The following is a 17,745-nucleotide window of genomic DNA, read 5'->3' on the forward strand; positions in this document are numbered from 1 at the left end:
GGACCCAACTAAGCTGGTACTGGGGGCGGAACATATGACAGAGGTAATTGTTCTAAATAGGACCTTGGAGTTATGAGAGTTTTTGGAAATAAGGTCGGAGAAGTATTGTGCTCTAGCAGACTTTACTGCTTCCTGGTATTTGAGAAGATTGTTTCTCAGAATTTCGAAGGAAATTTGAAGCTTGTCACATTTCCACCTCCTTTCTGATTTTCTGCACTCCCTTCTTAGGGCTTTGGTGGTATCATTGAGCCACGGCCGACCTTTGGGCTTAGTCTTTTTCATTTTAAGGGGAGCGATAGAATCCAGGATGGAAGAGCAAGTGATATTAAATAAAGAGGCGAGATCTTCAGTGCTGAGATGGGGGGGAGAGGCCTCAATAGTGCAGATGTTGGGGGCAGCTGTGAGAGCCTCGGAGAATTTACTGGCAGTCAATGAATTTATGTCGCGGGAGTAGCGAACAGAGAGATGAGATTTTGCGGGAGATAAAGGCAGAGATGCGTCAAAAATGATAGCGCTGTGGTCCGATAGACAGGCTTCAGTAGTTTCAATGTTGTTGATTGGGAATCCGGACGATAACACTAGGTCGAGAGTATGGCCTAACTTGTGAGTGGGTCCCGTGGTGTGAAGAGTCAGATTGAAGGACTCAACCAGGTGCATAAATTCACTCACAAGAGGCTTAGTGGGACAGCAAACATGAATATTAAAGTCACCAAGAATCATGATCCGGTCAAATTTGGGCAAAATGCTAGAAATCAGATCAGCAAATTGGGTGATGAAGTCCTTATGCATTTTTGGTGGGCGATACACAAGAACAATTAAGAGGGGATAGGCTAGGCCTACTTTAATTAGTTGCACCTCGAAACTGGAGAAATGATCAGCGTTCAGGAGGCGGCAGTTGAAATGTTTCTTAAACACAGTGGCTAAGCCCCCACCGCGTCCGGAGAGCCTAGGCGAGGTGAAGAAGTTACAGTCATCAGGACAGAGTTCCACGAGTGGAGCAAGCTCACCAGGGTTAAGCCAGGATTCTGTGAGCAGTAAGAAGTCCAATTTCCAATAAAGGAAATTGTTTCAAATGCATTCCAGGAACATGTCCTCAAAACTACTTTATTCCAATTTAATTCATCCACTCTCTACATAAAAACTGAAGCCTTTCTGTGACCATTGTGCATTTACTTTGAAACAGTGTCATTCTGATTAATAAATTGTGCAACAGTAACTACTGTAAGAGGAAATTTCACTTATCTATATACTAAAACTCTTGTTTGTTTGTTTGTTCCTGAACTACAGCCAAAACGGTACACAATAGCACGACAATTTTGGGCCCACCTTACTATGGTGCTAATGGAAGAAGTTTCATTGAAATTGGTGTTATATTTTTTAAGTTATTCACATTTTAAAGTTTAAATCTATCTCCTAGGGAGGAGGGAGGGAGGGGGATGAGGGGGGAGGGGAGGAGGGAGGATAAGGGGGATGAAGTGGGGGGGAGTGGGAGTGTGGGGGGCGGGGAGGGGGGAGGAGAGGGGCTGCACCAATGCAGGAAAGGTTTGGGCCCAATGGGTCCACTTGGTCTAGTTCCTACTAGAACTTTTTGTCCATTTATCTCACCCATTTATCTTCACCCATTTTGATTTCTCCCATCAATAACAATTATAGGAAATTTAGGGGATATAACAATTTTTTTCATGATTTGTATGAATAGACAATAGACAATAGACAATAGACAATAGGTGCAGGAGTAGGCCATTCAGCCCTTCGAGCCAGCACCGCCATTCAATGCGATCATGGCTGATCACTCTCAATCAGTACCCCGTTCCTGCCTTCTCCCCATACCCCCTAACACCGCTATCCTTAAGAGCTCTATCCAGCTCTCTCTTGAATAGACCGCACACTTTATGTAAGTATCGATGGAACCTGCATATTATATTTTTATCTTCAGCTAATGGTAAATTTGCAGCAACCAGTTATATATAATAATCCAAATCTTACAAAAGTGGAACACAACTTTGGAGAATGTTCAGGAAGGATTTGCAGATGCTGGTTTACACCATAAATAGACACAAAATGCTGTAGTAACTCAGCGGGTCAGACAGCATCCCTAGAGAAAAGGAACAGGTGACGTTTTGGGTTGAGATCCTTCTTCAGAGAATGTTCATCTGGAAGGAATTTATGCATTTATTTGCTGACCATTTTATAGTTCATGATTATGTGTCTGGGTTTGCCCCAAGAGAGACGATCTTATTCTGTGTAATCCCTGTAATTCGTTCAGTCAAGGTCATGCTGAATCAGTACTGACAGTTAAAAGTGAACAGAAAATCTAAGTGTAAAGTGTTAAACATATTAGCCGCAATCTGCCACTGCTTTGACCTTTTGATCTTTAAAACAATAATGTTTCTTGTAAAAGCTGAGCAAGGACTGACATTGTATTAACCAACATTAAGTGGAGACATTGGCCTAGGATATTGGTTTGAAGAAGGGTCCCGACCCAAAATGTCATCTATCCATGTTCTCCATAGATACTGCCTGACCCACTGAGGTACTCCAGCACTTTATGTCTTTATGTGAATAATCTCGCCATTTTTAAACTCCCATTGCTTTTTGATTTTCCTTCTGCCCCAAAAGAAAATTAATATTTGAGTTACATACATGTATGTACAAATTTAAACCCTTTCCCCATCTCGAGAATGTGGGGGCCAATTATGACGTCTAGTTCTTCACCCAACTGTGATTAGCTGATTTAGCAGCACAATCTTAGAAACTCAGGCAGCATCTCTGGAGAAAAGGAGTAGGAGACGTTTCTTCATCAGTCTGAGAAAGGTCCTCGACCCAAAACGTCACCTACTCATTTTCTCCAGTGGATGCTGCCTGTCCCGCTGAGTTATTCCAGCATTTTGTGTCCATCTTCGGTGTAAACTAGCATCTGCAGTTCCTTCCTACACAAACTTTCTTAATAGTTTATTTTTACACCATAAAATGGAATTAGCGATCTGCCATTGCAGGGCCTTTGTATTTATCCACATTGACCCCTCTTGGATGTAGCAAACAGAGTGAAGACTCGTTGAAGTGAATGAGGTCAGAGGATAATTGGAACCATGTGCATAAAAGTAACTCAGTCCCCTTTTTAGAAGTCATGCAATCTGTTCTTGGTTCTATGTTTGCATTATGAATATTTATAATGGAAATTCCCTACCCGAATATTGTCAAGCTTTAATTAATGCCCTTCTGCTGTTCGAGACGTGGCAGCTTTTCCGGAGGTGGGTGTAATTTCAACATGACAAGTTTGCACTGGCACCTTCCATTAAAATCACGGACATGTGAATTTATAATGAACAAAGCTGACAGGAAGGACACGTAAACTTGAGGCTTTTTGTCATTTAACTCCAGTGGCCTGTGTTCTGTCATGTTGCGTACAGTCAAGTCCAAACGCAATCAATGGGTCGACTCGGATTCAAGGCTGGGAAACTTGTGATGAATGAGGTTTGGGAGGGACGGTTTAAAAAAATGGAATGATGATGTGGATTGGTAGGTCTCGGCTGTGGAAAATCTGCCACAGTTATAGTCTGAGGAGAGTGGGAAAGATAATGGACGGTGAGAGGTTGAAGGAGAGAGGAATAGCAGTAGCTAAAGCAGAGGGGAAACAGATCTAGGTGAGTGAAAACCTTTATGAAAAATTGGAAGGAAGGCCTGGGAGAAGAATGCTAGGTGATTGGTGTGAGGGAGCAGAGTCCATCGGTTGCTATTGCCATTAAATCTTGGAAGGGTTGGGCTGCACTGTTCAACATGCGGGTGGCACAGTGACGCAGTGATAGAGCTGCTGCCTCGCAGCACCACTGAGCTGGGTTCGATCCTGACAATGGGTGCTCTGTGCATATAGTTTGTATGCAAAGGACAAAATGGAGGAATTTACTGCACAGAGTGAGGGAAAACATTTATAGCAAAGCAAAACCTGAGGAAAAGCAAAAAGATATAAGGAAAGATGGGGAAAAGGTGAAAGGCAGGAACAAGGGCGGCACAGTGGTGTAATTGGTAGAGTTGCTGCCTCACAGCACTGGAGACTCTGGTTCAATCCTGACCTCGGGTGCTGTTTGTGTAGAGTCTGTATGTTCTCCCTGTGAACGCGTGGGTTTGCTTCGGTTTCCTCCCACTTACCAAAGATGTGCAGGTTTGTAGGTTAATGGCTTCTGTAAATTGGGAGCGTAGGATGTGAAAGTGGGATAAAATAGAACTAGTGATTGATGGTCGGAGTGGACTCAGTGGACCGAAGGGCCTGTTTCAATGCTGTATCTCTAAACTAAATTAAACATGTGACAAGATGCTCTTAAGTTTGGCAAAAACGGGGCAAGCAAGAAGCAGTCAAGGGATGGGGAGAAGGTGAAAGCAACTGAGAAGAGAGAGAGAAGTGGTTGATAAGAGGTGGAGAAGGAAAGTATTGCAGAGGAAGAAGGAGGGAGAAGAAAACAGGAGAGAGAAGGAAAAAGAAAAGAGGAAGAGTAGGGCACTCTAACAATAGAATCAGAAGAGAATAAGAAGCCTGGTGGAATTTAGAAATAAATCCCACTACAGTCCTACTTCAGACTTACACAATTGGGAAATTAAGTATCCAGCTATGCATATCTTTTATGTTGTGAAAATCACACAGAGGGAACCATGCTGGTAAGTCATGTGTCTAAGAACAAAATCATCTTTGCATGAAGGAAAAGTACTTTATCCTCTCACGCTGGGGAAATCCACCTTTTGTATGAAAAACTGAGAATTTAATGGCTCGACATCACTGAGTTCTGTAGTGCTCCTGTTCTGTCTGCTAGAGCTATCATGAAAATGACTGGATGCAACTGATTAGTCACTTTGAAAATCAATGTTCAAAGGTGAAAAGAAACGTTACATTTATATAGCACCAGTATCGTAGAGAAACACAAAATCCTTTGGATGAGAATCCCAACTTTCCGGTCAGATTAAAGTGCTTCCATAAAGTCATAGTCATACAGCATGGAAACGGGCCCTTTGGCCCAATTTGCCAATGTTGACCCAGGTGCTCCATCTGCACTAGTTCTACCTGCCCATGTTTGGCCCATATCCTTCTAAACCTTTCCCATCCACGTACTTGTCCAAATGCAGATTAACAGGGAGAGAAATGGTACCTAAATGCAGTATTTCTTGCTGTATTCACAAATCGTATGATCATCGTTAAGCAAACATCAGCGGTAGAGATAATTGGAGGACAGAAGACCTGTTTGTGAGTGGGGCTGGTTGTGGCAGAGGGATGTGTGAGGGGTCAATGGGCTTGTTAAAGCAAGCGATATGGGGATTGTCAGTGCAAAGCTTGCGTTCCTAGGAGGACGAGGGTGAGATGATGGCCCACTGGGTATTTGCAGACCAACTCACTTCTAGTTACGATGGTCACTGTCAGCCGATCTGACAAATAACGCTAGAAGGCCATTCCCTGAAGGACACAGTGCTAAACCAACCATTCAACGGCATCACTGGTCATTTTTCTGAAACTACTTTATATTACACTAAACATTATTCCCTTTATCCGGTATCTCTGTACTGTGGAATGCTTCATTGTAATCATGTATAGCCTTGAAGAAGGGTCTCAACCCGAAAGGTCACCCACTCCTTCTCTCCAGTGACATTGCCTGTCCCACTGAGTTACTCCAGCTGTTTGTGTCTATCTTCGGTTTAAACCAGCGTCTGCAGTTCCTTCGTGCACATATAGCCTTCCTGTGACTGGTTAGCATGCAACAAAAGCTTTTCACTGTACCTCGGTACACATGACAGTAAACTAAACTAAACTTTAAGGATATTAATGTGCCTCACAGATTTTCTCAGATAGTCATACAATGGCTTTCAAATTCATATTTGGGTCAGCCCTTCCCCTCTCCAGTTGCTCTACAATCTGTGCTTGTCAACACTGAGATCACTAACACAGAACAATGAATGGTATGCACCTGTGATGAACACTCTTTTCATTTTAAATTATAAAGCCGCACCAACTCCAATAAACTCCAAAACTTTTATCGGTTTCCAAGTCTTTTACTTTTTCTATTTTGTACTTCAAAATCATATCGCATTTCTATATGAATAAACCATTTTTTAAAGTCAGACATTTTGCAGTTAACAGTATCTTTTGCATTGGAACACAGAAAAGTACATCCCAGGAACTGTTCCTTTAGCCCACAATGTCTGTGCTGAACATGATGCATGCTCAACTAATCTCTGCCTACACATGATCCATTCCCTGCATATCCATGTGCTTATCTAAAAGCAACTTAAGCACCACTGTTGTACCTACCTCCACCGTTGCCCCTGGCAGTATGTTCCAGGCACTCGACTCCCTCTGCATAAAACTTGCCTCGCAAATCTCCCACAAACTTTGCCCCTTTCACCTTAAAATTATGTCCTCTAGTTTTTGACATTTTACACACTGGAAAAAAGGTTCTGATTGTGCCCCTCTATCTATGCCTTACATCCTTTTATATACTTCTATCAGGTCTTCTCTTAGTTTTCGATGCTCCAGAGAAAACATTCCAAGTTGTTCAACACTCATCCTTGGAATGCCTGGATAAAAGAGACACTTTGTCAGACTCCTACTTATAGACTACACCTCTGCCTTTAACACTATTATACCATCCAAGCATATCACCAAACTCAGGTGACTTGGGGTCAGCACTCATCTCTGCAACTGGATCCTCGACCAACTGACCCCAATCAATGAGGATAGGGGACAAACCATCCTCTACGATAATCCTGAACACTGGCGTTCCGCAAGGATGCGTTCTCAGCCCCCTGCAAGTTGCAGTTGCATAAGACGTTGGTGAGATCGCATTTAGAATATTGTGTTCAGTTCTGGGCACCATGTTATATTCCAGGGTAGTTTCTTCCCAGCTGTTATCAGGCAACTGAGCCATCCTACAGAACTAGAGAGCAGTCCTGAACTACTATCTACCACATTGGAGATGCTTGGACTATCTTTGATCGGACTTTACTGGTTTCATCTTGCACTAAGCATTATTCACATTATTCCCTTTATCATGTATCTGTACACTGTGAATGGCTCGATTGTAATCATGTATTGTATTTCCGCTGATTTGTTAGCACACAACAAAAGCTTTTCACGATACCTCGGTACACTTGACAATTAAACTAAACCTCTCCCTAGAGCTAAGACCCTCTGATTCAGACAGCATTCTGGTAAACAATCTGCATCCTCTAGAGCCTCCATATCCTATAACGGGATGACCTGAACTGCTCCAAATACTCCAAATGCAACCTAACCAACCTAACCAATATCTTTTAAAGCCACGTCATGACCTTCTGAGTTTTCTACTGAATGCTCTGACCAATGTAGGCAAGCATACCATACGCCTTCTTTATCACTCTATCTACTTATGTTGCCACTTTCATGAGTAATATTTCATGAGCCTGTTAACTTGTTTAAAATGTTTAGTTCAGTTTCGAGATGCAGCCCACCGAGTCCACACCGATCAGCAATCATCCAGATACTAGTTCTATCCGAAACACTCGGGCCAACTTACAGAAGCCAATTCACCTACAAACCTGCAAGTGTTTGGAATGCGGGAGGAAACCAGAGCACTCAGTGAAAATTCACACGGCCAAAGGGGGAACGTGCAAACTCCAGACAGGCAGCACCCGTAGTTAGGATCGAGCCCAGGTTGTAAAGCAGCAACTTTACCGCTGTACTAGTGAGCCGCCCAAATGCGTGGAGCATCAGGAACCTAGAAGTAACCTGCTGTTAGTGATGGGTACAAGGGAGACACGAAGAGCACTGGAAGGTGAATGGGATCAAATCATCTTAGCGGGTGCAGCAACTATGAGTTGTAAAACTCCAGGGCTAAAATAAAATATTCAATAGTATTTAGGGGAAACATTCATTGAAATGGGTCCATTGAGTATACCTTCGTAAAGAAATAATTGCATATTCAATGTGCCTGAAGCAGTGCAGAATCTGCACCACCACCACGAAGATCGTTATTACGATCGTAATATTCATACAAATATTACGAATAAGATCGTAATATTCACAAACTATTTGTGAATAGTTTGTTCACAAACTAACAAATTTGTGAGTTTAAATCCTACAACAGAACATTGTCAAATAAAATTCAACATTGTGATCTTGTAACTTTGGGGGGCTTATTTTAGAAAAATTACCAGTGATACTGTTGGATGATGGTTGGTTTAGCACTTCTGTCATTCAGGGAAAGACTTTCTAATAATACTCTGATCTGCATGTGATTACGACTTTTTACCATATGCTTTGTCTTTCAGTTCTGGTAGTCAATGTCACTGATGTTCCGAGAATGAATATCAAACACTTTTAAAGGATTAGTTTGGATGTTCAGAGATACAGAGGGGAAACGGGCCCTTCGGCCCACCAAGTCCACACCGACCAGTGATCACCCGTGCACTAGTTCTACCAGGGGCAATTTACAGAAGCCAATTAACCAACAAACCTGCACGTCTTTGGAGTGTGGAAGGGGACTGGAGCACCCGGAGAAAACCAACACAGTCACAGGGAGAACTTGCAAACTCTGTACAGAGAGCACCTGTAGTCAGGATCGAACCGGGGTTTCTAGTGCTGTAAGGCACCACTTTCTCCTGGTGGTTGCAGCTTTACATGATGCCTTTGTAAGTGCTTTTATTGCTGCAATTTGTTTTTTAGAGGGAGGGAGTGAAGGTAAAAGAAGATAGATCAACTGTTATTCCCTGTCTAATGCCCTGAATTAGGGAGGCACGGTGGTGCAGCAATAGAGTTGCTTCCCTTCAGCGCCTGGGACCCGAGTTCGATCTTGACTATGGGTGCTGGCTGAACGGAGTTTGTACGTTTTTCCTGTGACTGCGTGGGTTTTCTCTAGGTACTCTGGTTTCCTCCCACCCTCAAAAGAAGTCGGATAATTGGCTTCGGTAAACTTGTAAATTGTCCCTAGTGTGTTGGATAGTGCTAGTGTTGGATTACTGGTTGGCGCCGACACTGTGGGCTGAAGGGCTTGTTTCCTCACTGTATGTCTAAAGTCTAAATCTGCCAACTTAACATTTTGAAATTGATTATCAAGCAGATCACAATAAAACTCTGTACGGATCATGCACTAAATTATTCACACAAAGGGATAACATGGCATATGGAAAATGGAAACGCACATATCTGGCTTACCTTTTGAAAAATGAACATCGTATATGGATGGAGCCCCATTGGGAAACATTCGCTTTAATCATAACCATTTTATATAGATATCACAGGAGTCTTTGCAGCTGCACTATGTATGTAAATGAGAGCACTCATCATAATCAATATTTTTAATGAGTGTGGCATTGATCAGCATAAAGTAATACAAAGTAATATTTATTGATTTCTTATTTGCCCCAATCACATTCGATTGCATTCCGGGGGCTCTGGTTTCTAAGATGCTAATGATACCAACACAGAGCGAGGGCTATGGGCACAAGCTTACAAATGTTCTGTTTGTAAGTACAGGTGACCCTCCTGTTATGGCTGCTCAAGTTACTGAAATCTTCCCTAAGAATTCACAAATCACTACCAAGAAATTTGAAACAAGGAATAAAATTAGTTCTCGTGGAACTTGTGTGGAAAAATAAGTCAATAAATCAATGTAAAATGTATTTTTCTTCAACCTATTGGTTCTTCAACCAATAGGAATAGGATCACCTTTCCTATTTTCTCTTCCCACTTCTCAATTCTGCTATCTTATGTATTTATCTGCTTGTTTGTTGTTTGTTTATTTTACTTTTATTTTGTCCGGTGAACACTTTTTTGCCTTTATTCAGTTTCCTGCCCTGTTGACTCCTTGAATTTGTTGTTGCTATTTTTTTTCTCCCCTTATTGTGAGAGTATTCAAGTGTGAACTGTTAGGAAGCAGAGTTAGCCTAAATATAAAATGACCACCGTTGGAAGGAAACATTTTTTCACTTGCTTTTTGGGGGACAGCACAGTCTGTTTCAGTAGATTGGAGAAGGATGTGTAGTCGGGTGAATAGCAGGAAATGACAGCAGTGGTCAGCTCTCTCAGAATAGACTGGAGGTACATGGGTCCAGTGACAGTCAAGAGATTGAATCAATGAGCCTCGACCTCTCAATTTCCTGGCTGCACGGATAGAGTTTTAACCTTAACATCAGGGAAGAGAGATCGCCACATTTCTAGGGTTTCCTGTACAGTCAGAAATATTTCAGCTGAGGGAATAATCACTATTTCTGAGTAATGGCTGGGAAGCAGAATCTGGGTCCCCATGCTATACGTTGTGACTAATGCAGCTGTTTCTCTTTTTATTCTCCCAGCTTTCCCTTTACTCCAACTTTCTCCAGCAATGCTTTGCAGCTTTTCCGGAGGAGGTGCTGCAGCCATGGAGCCTGACTGGGAGGAGGTTGTTCCCTCTTGCTTCTTCTGGACTCTTCATTGTTCCTGAAATGTAGGAGATGATAACTAGTCGGGATTCGAACCCTCCTCCACCATTGACTGAGGAGCCGTCTCTCGACTCGTCCTCCGAAGCTGAAGTGACTTCATCTCCCACAAGAATCCTTGGTAGTTTAAGATGTAGGTGAATCATCTGTGAAGAAATGAATAAAGAAGTGCTTTAGGGCTTTCTTTTGACTAAAAGATAGATGTTATTAGAATGAAGCTGTTTGGTTTCCACCTGTGGGATGAAGCACTAGGAGAAAAAGGGAAATAAGGATATGGCAAAGACAATAAACGAATTGTAGAAACAAAACTGCAGATGCTGGTTAATTCACAAAAAGACACAAAGTGCTGGAATAACTCGGCATGTCTGGCATCATCTCTGAAGAACATAGGTAGGTGACGTTTCGGGTCAAAATGTTAGCTAAACAAGGGTCTTGATCCAAAATGTCCCCTATCCATGTTCTCCAGAGATGCTGCATGACCTGCTGAGTTACTCCTGCACTTTGTGCCCTTTTGGCTCTAAACTAATTGTCGGGAAGAGGAATTGACAATGAATGTTTAAATATAAATGAACCCAAAAAGCTTTTGGGACAGATTTAAATAAAGGAGGACATTTATAGTCAGGAGTACAATAAATTGGATTGTAAAAGCATGATTAAAAATAAAGTGAGAACAATTTATATTATAAAATGGATTAAACCAGTTGCATGCAATGTGCACTGTATTTCTTAAAATGAGGGAACAAAGATTACTGAGATGTTAATGTTTTAAATAAAATGCAAATACTGCAACCTATGATATATTTCGAAACATGGAAAATTAGAAATATTTATTAAAGATACCAATGACATTTAGAATAATTCTGATGAGACGAAAAAAGAAACTGTTGACAGAAATAAAAGAAAAAGATTAATTATAATTGTCCTATAATCAAGTAAACTGTATTGTCATATGCACAAGTATGGTAAGATAAAGGTACAAAGAAAACCTTGCAGCTGTATCTCAGGTGCGTAGACGATGTTCCTCCCATTTGCATGGTGCATCACTCTGACACTGGAGGAGGCGCAGGACAGAAAGGTCAGTACGGTAAAGTTAAAATGGTTGGCAACCAGGTGATCATGGAGGCCAAGGCGTGCTGAGCGTAGGTGTTCAATTAAATGATCGCCCTGTCTATGCTTGGTCTCGTCGATGTATAAGAGTCCACACCGAGAACAACGGATATAGTAGACAAGGTTGGAGTAGGAGGAAATTAACCTCTGCCTCACCTGAAAGTCCCTGGATGGAGTCGAGGGAGGAGGTTTAGGGACAGGTGTTGCATCTCCTGTGGTTGCAGGGGTAAGTACCTAGGGAGGGGGTGGTTTGTGTGGGAAGGGTTGAATTAACCAGAGTTGCAGAGGGAGCGGTCTCTGCGGAAACCGTAGGAGACAATAGAATCTTGCTTGAAATATTGCTGACCATTCCAATCACTATATAATCAAAAGGAGGAATTGAGCATGAAATATTTAGAAGGGTAATGCAGAAAATAGAGCCACCAGGGAATTAAAAGGTGGATGGTTATCCATTGGAAACTGAATTTGCTTACATGAACAGAGTGTTGTTCATTTGCATGGAAGAGCAACAGTAGAAGCCTTCAAAATAATCACTTTTAAAGCACGGGTCCGTGCAGCACAGGAACAGGCCACTCTGCCCTCGATGAACATGATGTCAAATTATATTAATCCCGTCTCTGTCCGCACATGATCCATATCCTTCCATTCCATACATAACCATGTCTGCCTATCTTGTTTAGTTTAGTTTAAACTATCTAAAATCATCTTAAATACCATTATCATATCTACCTCCACCACCGTCCCTAACAGTGTGTTCCAGGCACTGACTGCTCTCTGTAAAAATAAATAATCATTCCTACCAATCTTCTTTAATCATTTCCCCTCCTGCCTCAAAGCTATGCCCACTAGCATTTTACATTTCCACCCTTGGGGGAAAAATGGTTTTGACTATCTATTCCAGGTATGCTTCTCATACTTCTATCAGATATCCCATCAGTCTCAAGGCGTTCCAGAGAAAGCAATCAGAGTTTCTCCAACCACCTTATAGCTAAAACCCTGTAATCCAGGCAGTATTCTTGTAAACCGCTGTTGCACCCTCTCCGAAGTCTCTTCATCATTCCTGTAGATAGAAGAAGGTTTCTGATTTGGGCATTTGCTTTGTGCGAGGCACAAGTTGCCTGTTTTTCATGAGTTCTCTGTTTCTTGCTCTCCTTTTGACAAGTGAAGAAGATTTTAAGGTAATTGAACTTTTATTTTACATCATTCAATCGTTTCCACATGATTTTGTGATAGCGTTTCTGTCTCAGTCATATGTCTAAAGGTTCATGAATCATTCTTGAGACTTGAGCAGAGATTTGTCTCTTAACACTTCCTGCTGAGAGGGTGCTGGGTCATAAGGTCATAAGGAATAGGAGTAGAATAAGGCCCTTTGGCCCATCAAGTCTACTCCGCCATTCAATCATGGCTGATCTATCTCTCCCTCCTAACCCCATTCTCCTGCCTTCTCCCCATTACCTCTGACACCTGTACTAATCATGAACTGCACTGTCAGTGTTTTTTTGGATGACATCAATTCCATGCATTTAAAAAATCACACCTAATCAATCATTGATAAATATCTCGTTCGGCATATTTACTGCCAAAAGTGCTCCGGATGAGAAGATATTCGTCTTCCTTCTCGCAAAGAAATTAATGGTGCTTTTTAACATGAATAATCTCAAACTATTGGCAAACTCTAAAGACTAATCATGGAATTCATACATCATTGCACTGTGATATCATTACCACCTTTTGTGTGTATTGGCAATTCAACTGAAGACTTGTCGTCCTGAAACTGGTGTGGTAATGCCCCTTTAATAGAGCAGCTCTGTGAAAGATTTACTCTTTAAAACGGAATAAGATAAATTTGACTTGCTTACAATTTACTTTTCTTGCTACGATGTATCGGTTTTAATCAAGTCTGTTCTTTTATTTTTGTTTTAGCTGGCTTTTTCACACGCCATCTGTGCTGAATCCGAGGAGTTTGGTACAGTTTGGACAATGAAAGCCAAGGCCAAGCAATGGAAGCACTTGGTGCTGATTGGGATACTGGCATGGGCCCTCGCTGTCTTGTTGCTGTTTACTTATTTCACAGACTTCAAAACCGATGAGCGTCCAGCCAGCTCTTTTGCTAACTCTGAGACACGAAGGCTCTACCCCGTACAGGGAAAACTGCGGGCCATTATGGGAGCCTTCCCAAATCCAAAGGTCTCAGTGAGTCGCAGAGAAAGCAGTCTTTTTGAAGATGACATAAATTCTGTGCGTTCATTGCATTTAGATTATCTGAATGACCCCAGACTAGAATGGACCCAGGAGGACAGTGGCAAGCTTCAAGTGGGGAAAAGTGTGAAGAGAAGGCAGGTCAATGGAAACAGGGCAGTGGATAAGATGGCTAATGTTGTCATGAAAGATAGCGAAGTCTTTGAGGAAGGAATTATTCAAGATGCAAAGTCTAGGCCTCGTGAAACAGCGATCCAATATAAGGAGCGATCGAGTTACTCTCTCGACCCGTTACTCGAAAATCTAGATTCCTTGGACCTGGAGGACTTGGAGTTTTCAAAATCCAGTGCAATGCTTGTGAAACTGTGGAGGGGAAATATTTCATCGGCGATGCTGAATCCTCGGTTAAAAAAAGCGATGAGGGACTATATGAATGCAAACAGACACGGCGTCCACTACCAAAAGAAAAGGGAGGCTGAGATGATGATTGGGGAAGATCTCCTATGTGAACTGAAAAACAAAGTCAATCTGAGGACCATCGATGGGCAAGAGGCTCCGTTTTCTACTTCTGGATGGAAAAAACACATTCCCAAAATTCCTCTGAGCAAGATCAGGAGCAACCCTCAAGCCTTCAGGAATTGTGCAGTTGTTGCATCTGCTGGTGCAATATTGAACTCCTCCCTTGGAGAAGAAATAGGTAAGAGCATATTTTTTGGCATTTTTTTAGACGTACTTCTTGTTACTGACTGGAACTTTTTGTTAGGCTCACAATGGTTTACATGTGTAAGGAGCAATTTTGGGAGGAAATAAAAACAAAGGTGTTAAAAATACACTGGCTGCAAACTGACCTACAGTGCAGATTGGAAGACGAGCATATTCTTAGTCCAATGTGGACAATCTGTAGTTGGGGCAAGGACTGGAAAATTTAGTAAGGAAGGCGCAACTTTCAGTGTCAGTAAAAAGACAAAAGTGAAATTTGTTTAATATTCTTAAATCAACTCTGAACTTAAAACTGTAAAAGCAATTAGCAACCAAATAATCATCAGTTAATTCATTAAGAGTCAACCGATTATACAGGGAACCCATCATACAGGGAATTGGAAACAGAGGATTTAGTCCATGTTTAATGGAAAGGAGGTTTTCTTTTAAATTAAACAAATTATTTTCAAATAAATCGGGTAGATTAGTTTGCATTAAACTTTAATCATTTTGATGTGTAAGATAACATTAGGCAAACAAAGCAGTGCAGATGGTGGGGTTGGCATCTATAGTATAGGGGGCTTGTGGAGGGCATTATGAACCCAGCAAACCAAATCTCTCAATTGTTTGCACATCAGAGTGTTTGGTGTATAGGCATGGAAATAGGCCTTAGGCTCACTGAGTCAATGCCGACCATTGATCACCCGTTCACACTATTCTATTCTCTCCTACTTTCTCATCCACTTCCTACACATTAGGGGCAATTTTAGAGGTCAATTAACCTACAAACCTACACATTTCCGGAATGTTTGATTGGTTGATTGATACTTTATTGTCACATGTACTTGGTACAGCAAAATTCTTTGTTTTACATACAATACACAAATATGCAAAGAGTTTAGGGTGCTGACAAAGTTACAAAAGTATTCAATATAGTCCCGGTGGCCCTTCTTCCTTCTCGAAGGGATTAAAAGTACCATTAGCAAATTTGCAGATGATACTAAGTTGGGGGGTAGTGTGAATTGTGAGGAAGATGCAATAAGGCTGCAGGGTGACCTGGACAGGTTGTGTGAGTGGGCGGATACATGGCAGATGCAGTTTAATGTAGATAAGTGTGAGGTTATTCACTTTGGAAGTAAGAATAGAAAGGCAGATTATTATCTGAATGGTGTCAAGTTAGGAGGAGGGGGAGTTCAACGAGATCTGGGTGTCCTAGTGCATCAGTCAATGAAAGGAAGCATGCAGGTTCAGCAGGCAGTGAAGAAAGCCAATGGAATGTTGGCCTTCGTAACAAGAGGAGTTGAGTATAGGAGCAAAGAGGTCCTTCTACAGTTGTACCGGGCCCTGGTGAGACCGCACCTGGAGTACTGTGTGCAGTTTTGGTCTCCAAATTTGAGGAAGGATATTCTTGCTATGGAGGGCGTGCAGCGTAGGTTCACTAGATTAATTCCCGGAATGGCGGGACTGTCGTATGTTGAAAGGCTGGAGCGATTGGGCTTGTATACACTGGAATTTAGAAGGATGAGGGGGGATCTTATTGAAACATATAAGATAATTAGGGGATTGGACACATTAGAGGCAGATAACATGTTCCCAATGTTGGGGGAGTCCAGAACAAGGGGCCACAGTTTGAGAATAAGGGGTAGGCCATTTAGAACGGAGATGAGGAAGAACTTTTTCAGTCAGAGGGTGGTGAAGGTGTGGAATTCTCTGCCTCAGAAGGCAGTGGAGGCCAGTTCGTTGGATGCTTTCAAGAGAGAGCTGGATAGAGCTCTTAAGGATAGCGGAGTGAGGGGGTATGGGGAGAAGGCAGGAACGGGGTACTGATTGATAGTGATCAGCCATGATCGCATTGAATGGCGGTGCTGGCTCGAAGGGCTGAATGGCCTACTCCTGCACCTATTGTCTATTGTCTATTGTCTATTGTCGCCCCATGCCAGGCCCCACTTTGTTCTCAGCGGCCCACACATGCAGGGTCCCTCACTCCTCTTGGTAGCCCCACCAGGCCGGGTCCCTCTTTGTTTTCGCCCCTCCCCCCATCCCACGCTGCATCCCTCTTGTTCTCCGCAGCACGTCCTCAACCGACCGCCGGGACCTTAGCGGCCCATCCTCGACCGACTGACCGCTGGCACTCATGCGGGCAATGGTTCGCTGGCCCTCCACTCTCACTGTCCCTCCTCGCCCTCCGATGTCCCTCCTCGACAGAGGAAACCAGAGCACCTGGAGGAAACCCACACGACCATGGGGAGAACGAACAAACTCTACGCAGACAGCAAACTCTACACAGACATGGTCAGGCTCAACCTGGGTCTCTGATACTGTGAGGCAGCAGCTCTAACAGCTGCACCACTGTGCCTCAGGGTGTTCACTCTGCGATCTTGATGCAAGTCTTTTGGAGACACCGGAAACAAATAAAATCAGTGGCAGGTTTGTTAATTAGACATTTTAATTCAAGCCATTGACTCAATCTTTAGTCATAAAAACAGTGTTGGAAATAGTAAGCAGTTCAGACTGTATCTGTGGAAAGAGAAACAGTTAACGTTTCAGGTCCAAGTCCCTTCGATAGGTGAAGAGACTGATGAAGGGTCTTACACCTAAAACTTTTTCTATAAAGTTTACCCGAATGGTTGAGTCCTTTTCGCACATTCTGGTTTTATTTTAGATTTCCAGCAACTGCAGTTTTTGTTCTCATTTTCATCGACTAAATCCTTGGATTGCTTCAGGCTTGGTTCGTGGCCAGGTACAGGAGGTTGCCACAGCTGCAGGTAAGGGTTGGAAGATGTGCAATACTGGGGGAACCATGGGCTGTGGTGCCAGAACTCCTTCCTTGTGTCACATTTCTGCTGCTTCATCCCAACGGCAAAGAAATTGAATTTCTTGCACAATACGGTATGAGCTCTGGTGAATCATCTAAGTTTTAGTCTGGCTCATAAGTTGATTATTATCGATCGTTTTCACATGGAGTCACCTCCAGGGTTTACCAGATGTCAAGCCTTTCGGTGTGAGAGTGAAATGAATTGCTAAGCATCAATATCAAGCCAGATTGGCTTAATTAGAGATAGTAGATTGATGCAATGGCTGAGCTAGTCGTCTTACAAACACAACGCAGAAAGTCATGCCATGTTCTGTCATGGTCTGTTGGGAAATAAGGTCCAGAGTTTAATATGTGGACTAAAAGAAAACAAGTATAAAAGTTCATTTACAAATGATGTCTGGGTGCAAGGACATTTACCACGTTCAATAGGCCTTCAATTTTAGATGTGCTCTAGATAGTGCCACTAAATGAGAAAAAGAAACTGTACAGTTAAT

General features: G+C 42.4%; 1 protein-coding gene across 6 annotated transcripts in view; it reads left to right on the plus strand.

The window, feature by feature from the left end:
• Window positions 1-17,745, plus strand: part of LOC144595273 (beta-galactoside alpha-2,6-sialyltransferase 2-like) — a 66,576-nt gene that overhangs the window by 14,599 nt on the left and 34,232 nt on the right. For 4 of the 6 annotated variants that reach the window (XM_078402562.1, XM_078402567.1, XM_078402568.1 and 1 more), the window contains exons 2-4: window positions 8,287-8,646; window positions 10,309-10,564; window positions 13,462-14,434. In XM_078402562.1, the coding sequence (XP_078258688.1) occupies window positions 13,519-14,434 (916 nt within the window). In that variant the 5' untranslated portion in view covers window positions 8,287-8,646; window positions 10,309-10,564; window positions 13,462-13,518. Of the gene's footprint in view, window positions 1-8,286; window positions 8,647-10,308; window positions 10,569-13,461; window positions 14,435-17,745 lie in introns of those variants that run through there. The other 2 variants (XM_078402564.1, XM_078402566.1) reach the window with 2 other exon arrangements.

This window comes from Rhinoraja longicauda, chromosome 7, assembly GCF_053455715.1.
Source record: "Rhinoraja longicauda isolate Sanriku21f chromosome 7, sRhiLon1.1, whole genome shotgun sequence".
NCBI classification, from domain to species: domain Eukaryota; kingdom Metazoa; phylum Chordata; class Chondrichthyes; order Rajiformes; family Arhynchobatidae; genus Rhinoraja; species Rhinoraja longicauda.